At 37.6% G+C, this 8925-nt stretch overlaps 3 gene segments (V, D, J or C); all 3 read left to right on the top strand.

The window, feature by feature from the left end:
* On the top strand, positions 1–2985 carry LOC131982967 (immunoglobulin heavy variable 3-48-like). The segment is given in 3 exon segments: positions 1–49; positions 137–457; positions 2972–2985. Coding segments are annotated over 3 exon segments (384 nt in total).
* A 1180-nt stretch (positions 2986–4165) lies between these two features.
* Positions 4166–4611, top strand: LOC131983934 (Ig heavy chain V region XIG14-like). The segment is given in 2 exon segments: positions 4166–4208; positions 4310–4611. Coding segments are annotated over 2 exon segments (345 nt in total).
* Positions 4612–7364: 2753 nt separating this feature from the next.
* LOC131982969 (Ig heavy chain V region 5A-like) lies at positions 7365–7798 on the top strand. The segment is given in 2 exon segments: positions 7365–7404; positions 7491–7798. Coding segments are annotated over 2 exon segments (348 nt in total).
* The last annotated feature ends 1127 nt before the right edge of the window (positions 7799–8925 follow it).

Consider the following 8925-nt stretch of genomic DNA (forward strand, 5'->3'; position numbering starts at 1 on the left):
ATGATGGACTATAGGACAGGACTGCTGCTTCTAACTGTCTGCTGGGCAGGTGGAGACTTTTCTTAATTTTACACAGACCATATTTGTGTCGCAAATTCATTTAATTAATGTTTTCTTTTATCCTCTTGACTGACAGGTGTTGATGGTCAGACTCTGACAGAATCTGAACCAGCAGTTAAAAGTCCTGGAGGATCTCACAGATTGACCTGTACAACCTCTGGATTCACATTCAGCAGCATTGAAATGAGCTGGATCAGACAGGCTCCTGGAAAAGGACTGGAGTGGATCGCTTTTATAAGTACAGCTAGTACACCGATTTATTACTCCCAGTCAGTCCAGGGTAGATTCACCATCTCCAGAGATGACTCCAGCAGTAAACTCTATCTGCAGATGAACAGTCTGAAGACTGAGGACACAGCAGTGTATTACTGTGCCCGAAAAGACACAGTGAAAAATAGTAATAGGAGAGTCATACAAAAACTACTTCCTCTATTTTTCACCACGACAGGGAACATTCAGTGTGTGTGTGTGTATATACTGTGAAAACAATTCAGGATTTGGAGAGGACTTGGTTATTAACACCCCTTTGACCTTTATGGCACTTTTTCTGTCATTTTTCAAATATCCTCCTCTGACTTGATGGATTGTTGTTTAGTTTTTCTCTTCATACATCTATAATGCATAGAAGCAAAAAACATTTTAATTATGAAACAAGATACCAAAGGAAGCACCCACTGCTGTCATTGTTCTAGACAAGTTAGTACATGATCAACTGCCAGCACACTTTGACATCATCATCATCATCATCATCATCATCATCATCATCATCATCATCTCTTCAGACTTTTGAAAGTTAATTATTTCAAACAAAACTGATAAATCCTGTGCTTCTCAAAGGACTGTTACCTTTAACAAAATCAAACCAATTAATTCTTGTTTCTTTGGTTTTCACCAGCTGAAAATATTTGTATCAGAGAGGACAAATTACAAAAATGTATTTGGTGTTTGGGCATGATCACTCCTGTGTTTTCAGCTGTTGCTTCTTACAAGTAAGTAACAATAATTTTTATACTCCTCCAACTAAGTCAAAAACCTTTCCTTGTCTCATGAAGCCACCAGAGGAGGAGCCCTCAGACCACTAATGACTTCAACACCAGCTCACTCACACATCATCACTGTATATTTTCCAGCAATTGAAACTGAATAACACTTAAATTGTTAAATATAATATGTTTCTTAGTGATATATTTATCAAGAGCTTATTAACATTTTCCCTTTTTTTTTTACATTATCTTTATTGTGTTTCATAACAAGCCAAGGGCTGAATCATCATATTGTGCCAATACATTATCAGATAAAAACCATTCAGCTCTCCCCTCCCCACCATAAACATTTACATGTTCCTCTCTCCCTCTCTCGACTATCTCAAGGGGAAAGAACATTTCAACAATGTTATTAATCAATTTAATTCATAATCAGTAGCAATATCACATTACATGTATGTTGCATCGGACAAAAACATGTAGAATACATAAACATGTTCAAATGTTACAAAATGACTGACAGTAAAACAAAGATAGTGATGACATCAGCTAAAATATTAAAATGAAATAAGGATCAGATACGGTAAGAACATTATGTTAAAGAATAGCTCTAAATATAATCAGTTAGGTGAAAGTCATGGGATAAAATATGTTTCCTTCAATCAGAAAGGAGGAGTCAATGCAAATAAACAGTCTGAAGACTGAAGATTCTGCTGTTTATTATTGTGCTCGATACTCACAGTGACTGGAGTTGGTTGAGCAGCTGTACAAAAACCTGCAGTCCTCATTCTTACTGGCTGTTTGAGGATAAGCATGTCATATTTATATAGTATTCATATGATATACTGTATTATATTATTTATATTATATATGTTGCCTTAAATTCTACATTTTACTTTAAACATTTTTTCAGACTAATAAATGACTGTATAACACAACACTTGATAACACAAGTTCCTAAAAATATTTCCTGATAAATACTATTAAATTAATAACCTTTTCTGTTTTTGTTCCTCCTCACTGGGCTGCTAATACAAAGATCATTGTTGTGTTTTAACAGGAGAAAAATATCTTGAAATCAGAGATTATTGAGAGTTTGATGCAAACTGTTTCTGAAAATAAAGAAAATGTGGCTGCATCTATTCATGGACAGGAATAAGTTGGCCATAATAGAAATCAGATCATATTCTATTTGACTTGACTTGCAGGTGTATCTGCAGATGAACAAACACTCATAACAATTTAATAGGTCAAATAATAGGTCAGGAACTTTTTTTCCTGTATTTTCTCTCAAATAATGTACAATTTCATGTACATTATTTGAGAGAAAATACAGGAAAAAAAGTTCCTGACCTATTATTTTGCATCTTGTCACAATAGTTGTAGTTCTGAACTAGTTGATCCTCTGAGTGTCTGTTGCTTCAAACGGACACAATTTGAATCCTGAAACTTAAAAAAAAAAAATCAACCAGCTGCTGAAATCTCAGGTATTTATTGAAATAATCCTAAAATGAAATAAATACAAATACATAAATCAATACAATAAGTCTTTTTTTCTTCTTCTGAATTTTAAGATTTCTGTATTAAACTGATTTAAAATCAAACAAAACTTTAATAGGAAAAAAACAGAAAAAAAACCCTATATTTTCTAAATTCACGCAAAAAAAATTAAAATATAATAAAGAACAGTAACAAATAAAGAAATATAAACAATATGCTTCAGGAGCCCCTCCCTCCCCATGATGTGCTGATGCAAATGTTCAGTGTGTGCAGTGTACTTGTGTCCTGCTGACTGCTCTTGTACTTTGTGTGGAGCATCAGAGGTCACATCTCCAGCCTCAGGATGATCAACACACTCACTCTTCTGCTGGTTGCTCTCTCTCTGCCCTGTGAGTTCTCCTGCTGACTGCTGTTTGATCTTTGATCAGACAACATGGACTGATGGTCGCTCAGTGATACCAGAAAACTTCCAACATGACTGTCTCACTTTCTTCTGTGGTTCCTCTCTCCTTTCATCTCATCAGGTTGTACAGGTCAGAGCATGGAGTCCATTCCTTCCAGTTCAGTGGTGAAAAAGCCCGGGGAGACTCTCAGTCTCTCCTGCAGGGGATCTGGCTTCACATTTAGCTGCTGCAGCATGCGCTGGATCAGACAACCTGCAGGAAAAGCTCTGGAATGGATCGGCCGTGTTTACAGCGATGCACGTAGAACAGATTATGCCAGCAGCATGTTAGGACGAATAGAAGTCACCATAGATAATAGCAACAGCATGACATATCTGAGACTGTCCAACTTACAGCCAGAGGACTCTGCTGTGTATTACTGTGCCAAACACACAGTGGTTAAAGGAAGCAGAGAGGCTCTACAAAAACCTCAAACTAGTTATTCTCACAAGTACCAACAGGTGGCAGTAGAAGATAAGAAGTCAGATGACACAAAGGAGAGAATGTCTCTAAACACACACACACACACAATGTGAAAGCAACAGTTGATGCTGTGGTTTGTGACTTCCTGTGTTGTCCGGTTAAAAATGGTTAATAATGTTTCATGTTCATTCACACACCGATGAACGCAGCATCAGGAGCAATTTGGGGTTCAGTATCTTGCTCAAGGATACTTCGGCATGTAGCCTGCAACGGTCAGGGATCGAACCACCAACCCTTCGGTTGGGTGCCAACCGACTCTACCAACTGAGCCACAGCCGCCCCTATTTCTTATATATATCCCTATGATATATATAAGATATATATCATATATGACACAATGAGCAGATTAATTTTTTTCACCCTGTCAATTAACTGGGCAAGTAAGAACAATAAATGTTTTTTCTGACAAAGCTCCTGGTACATAGACAATATGTCTGCATTACAGTAACTAATGAGCTGTTTAAATGTCTGCAGGTACTGAGGGTCAAACACTGACTGAGTCTGAATCAGTGGTTAAAACACCTGGAGAGTCCCACACTACTTATGACAGGACAGTCCATCCTTCCTTTACAGCCTGTCAGTGTCCTTCTCTATGCAAAGGGAACTTCCTCACAGTCTGCTATAAAGACTTGATATCATGCTGTCAGTTGCAGCAGAAGAAGAGAAGCTCCCATCAGATCACCTTCAATACCAACCATGTTCTCTGTAGCTGTGCTGCTGCTGCTGGCTGCTGGATCCTGTGAGTCTCACTGAGGCAGAGACACTGACAGTATGATCACAGCACACTGACTGTTCACTCTTATTACACTCATTCAATATTCAACATGTTTTCCTCCACAGGTGTAAAGTGTGAAACGCTGACTCAGCCAGCCTCTGTGACTGTGCAGCCAGGTCAACGTCTGACCATCACCTGTCAGGTCTCTTATTCTCTTGGCAGCTACACAGCTTGGATCAGACAGCCTGCAGGGAAAGGACTGGAGTGGATTGGAATGAAACATACTAGTGCTTCACACTACAAAGATTCACTGAAGAACAAGTTCAGTATCAACTTAGACTCTTCCAGCAAAACAGTGACTCTAAACGGACAGAATGTGCAGCCTGAAGACACTGCTGTGTATTACTGTGCCAGAGAGCCACAGTGACACAAAGCATCAGTAGAGATGAACAAAAACCCCTCAGTGCCTGAACACTTGTAACATGAAGCCACCAGAGGAGGAGCCCTCAGACCACTAATGACTTCAACACCAGCTCACTGTTACAGTGAAGAGACAAACATTTTTTATTTATTTTATAAATGGTTCTCAGTTTAAGTAATTGGATCTTATAATCATATACATGAATATATATTCATCCCTTTAGAAAAATGAGTCAAATTGTGATACAATTTTAAAGAAGAACTGTCATCTAATGAAAACCATTCACTCAAAAATATTAAATACTCAGCATCAAACAATGGACAGTTAATCAGTCAGTATTATATATATATATATATATATATATATATATATATATATATATATATATATATATATATAAATTAGACAAAAACAACACATGATTGTTTTCAGAGTCAGTCAAATGTAGAAAGGAGTGTTGGTGAGGAGGTTGGTGAGATCAGAGGAGGCCTGGTCATGGAGGACTTTGCTCCACTCTCTCTTCTATTCTTCATTCACAGTTTTTGAAATGTGGCGTCCACACATGAATTAATATGGTGAGGTTGTTGGGCAGGGTGGAGATAGGTAAGTGAAGATGGATCGGGTGGATATATAGAGGTTGATATAATCAGTGTAAAAGTGGAGATCATGATGACAGATCATATTAGAGGAGCTGCATATAGAGCATGAACAGCAGAGGACCAAGCATGGAGCTCTGGGGGATGCCTTGGGACAGAGTAAACATGGTAAAGATGGAGGTGTTCATGCTGATAAAATGCTGTCTGTCTATGAGATATGACTTAAGTCAGGAGAAGGCAGTGCAGGTGATGTTAAGAGAGGATTAAAGTCATTAAAATATTCACAGGAGGAGACCTCAAGCATTATTTATGCTTTACTGAAATACTTAGTTTTAATAAAGGTCAGCCAGACAAGACTAAATTGTACCAACTTAAAGAAATGTAAAATTAAGATTTAATTCATCCATCAGTGAAACTGGCTTATTCTTAAGGATTATATTGGGGCCAAAGTCAACGTTGATTCTGGGCGAGCTTCAGGGTACATCCTCAGAAGCTCCCCAATCAATCACAGAACTCAAAACCATAATTTATTGCCAAATATATCTTGTTGTATCCTCCCTTTGAGGAGGAGTCAATGCAAAACTCAGATGTCTTCCACCTCTACTTATCTGACTGCAGAGAGGAGGACAGAGGACAGTGGACACACAGTTTAACATGATGGACTATAGGACAGGACTGCTGCTTCTAACTGTCTGCTGGGCAGGTGGAGACTTTTCTTAATTTTACACGGATCATATTTGTGTCGCCAGTTTATTGAATTTAATGTTTTCTTTTATCCTCTTGACTGACAGGTGTTGATGGTCAGACTCTGACAGAATCTGAACCAGCAGTTAAAAGTCCTGGAGGATCTCACAGATTGACCTGTACAACCTCTGGAATTAACTTTGCTGGCAACTGGATGGTCTGGATCAGACAGGCTCCTGGAAAAGGACCGGAGTGGCTCGCTTTAATCAAAGCTGACAGTTCTGAGATCTATTATTCACAGTCAGTCAGAGGGCGGTTTACCATCTCCAGAGACAACAGCAGAGAGCAGCTGTATCTGCAGATGAACAGTCTGAAGACTGAAGATTCTGCTGTTTATTATTGTGCTCGAGAGCCACAGTGACTGGAGTTGGTTGAGCAGCTGTACAAAAACCTACAGTCCTCACCTTCACTCTGCTGGTAGAGGGAAAAGCATTAAGTGGTTGTAATATTTATATTTGACACTTAAACTGATTCTTTTTTTATTTATTTTTTCATGTTGCTTTCCACCATCAGGTTTACTTTATTTTGGAATTTTAAAATAATAATAAAAAACTGCATTATATGCATTATTCACAAGTGTCTCTTAGAAATATTTCTGCAAGTAAATGATTATTCCTCGAAATAGTGTATTCTTGTCTAATCCAAAATGACACAACTCACACACATTAATGTCCCACTAATGTACGGCCGACTTTAAAGTTACATTTGATGATAAAATAATAATCTCACTTTTCCTCACATACTGCACCTTCATTAGAATAATTTATGCAAGCAGACAGCAGTGATCTCTAAAGTGGAGGGACAGAGGAATAATGACACTATTTAACTGTACAAACAAAGTTAATTTAGTTGAATCATATGCATATTCTTAATGTAGGTAAATACTTTGTGTGGAAAGTTTTATTATTCTTAAAAAATAAAAGAATCGTTGTGTTTTAACTGCAATGAAATGTGCCGAGAAGATGTGGAGAGAATATTACCAGTCAATAATCAAGATTATGAATATGAAGATAAATATAGCAACATATCTCAATGGGCAAGAGTAAACCAACACGTTCATTTTTTGGTCACAATTTTATAACTATTTTATTTGGCTCTAATATGAATGATTTAATAAATAAATGAAAACAACAAGCTGAACCATGCACCTTTATAATTACTGATTAACCCTAATTTTATTTCTGACATTATCATTTACATTATTAAAAGTAACTTTGAAATGCACAAATTTACATGATTCTAACTATTGCTTGTATTTCTGTTTGCAGCAGACTCTTGCATTGACTCCATTCAGACCAACATTGATGCTTCATATGTTTGATTGTATGCAAACTCAGTGAGCTTCCTTGTTCCTCAGCTATAAAAACATCCCATCAGGCTGTCAGTGGAGTTCACAGCACGTCACTTTCTACATAAACCATGTTCTCTGTAGCTCTGCTGCTGCTGTTGGCAGCTGGATGTGAGTCTCTCTGCATTTGGTAAAGTCATCACTTCTTCTTTTGCAATTTAACTTTATCATTTGTTACAAACATTTTCTTTTTCCAACGGGTGTAAAGTGTCAAACGGTGACTCAGCCAGCCTCTGTGACTGTGCAGCCAAGTCAACGTCTGACCATCACCTGTCAGGTCTCTTATTCCGTTAGTGGCACCTACACAGCTTGGATCAGACAGCCTGCAGGGAAAGGACTGGAGTGGATTGGAATGAAATATACTGGAGGTTCATACTACAAAGATTCACTAAAGAACAAGTTCAGTATCGACGTAGACTCTTCCAGCAACACAGTGACTCTAAACGGACAGAATGTGCAGCCTGAAGACACTGCTGTGTATTACTGTGCCAGAGAGCCACAGTGACACAAATCTATTTGTAATTTTGGTCTAATATTATAAGACATATTCCAAACAGCAGAAGTTACAAGCCACATGACACAAATCTTTAAACTTTGAAGAAAAATAATTTCAGGAGACATGAGGTGTTTTTATTTATTTTTTTGCCAATAAGTGGATTTTCATATTAATTGACCTGAAAACAGAATAATCATAATAACATTTAATAAGCTTTAATTTACAAACAGTAGCAAAACTGTGTTGTGTGTATGTTGAATTGGGTAATTATCCACAGATAAAATTAAGTTAAGTTATTACAGTTAAGTAAGCATTATAATATAATGTTATAATAACTTGAGTTAAAAAAAAAAAAGAATGAGTTAGAAGGAAGTGAAAGGATAAAATTAGTTTTGTGGAGAGATTGAATGGAAGACACTGATCAACCAGAAAGGAGGAGTCAATGCAAAACTCAGATGTCTTCCACCTCTACTTATCTGACTGCAGAGAGGAGGACAGAGGACAGTGGACACACAGTTTAACATGATGGATTATAGGACAGGACTGCTGCTTCTAACTGTCTGCTGGGCAGGTGAACAGTTTCTCAGATATTAATAACACGTTTCTTCTATTAGTGTCACCCGCTTATTTCACTCAATGTTTTTTGTTCTATTCACAGGTGTTGATGGTCAGACTCTGACAGAATCTGAACCAGCAGTTAAAAGTCCTGGAGGATCTCACAGATTGACCTGTACAGCCTCTGGACTTGATGTTAGTGGCTACTATATGGGCTGGATCAGACAGGCTCCTGGGAAAGGACTGGAGTGGCTCGCTTTGAATCATGGTACCACCAACTACTACTCTCAGTCAGTCAGAGGGCGGTTTACCATCTCCAGAGACAACAGCAGACAGCAGCTGTATCTGCAGATGAACAGTCTGAAGACTGAAGATTCTGCTGTTTATTATTGTGCTCGAGAGCCACAGTGACTGGAGTTGGTTGAGCAGCTGTACAAAAACCTACAGTCCTCATTCTTACTGGGCTGATAGAACATGAAGTGTTTTTCATCAATTGTTTTTAATTAAATTATTTGTGTTAAATTTAATATAAAAGTGATTTGTATTAAAAATGAATTCATAATTTTCCCTGCATACACATC

This window comes from Centropristis striata, chromosome 13, assembly GCF_030273125.1.
Source record: "Centropristis striata isolate RG_2023a ecotype Rhode Island chromosome 13, C.striata_1.0, whole genome shotgun sequence".
NCBI classification, from domain to species: Eukaryota; Metazoa; Chordata; class Actinopteri; order Perciformes; family Serranidae; genus Centropristis; species Centropristis striata.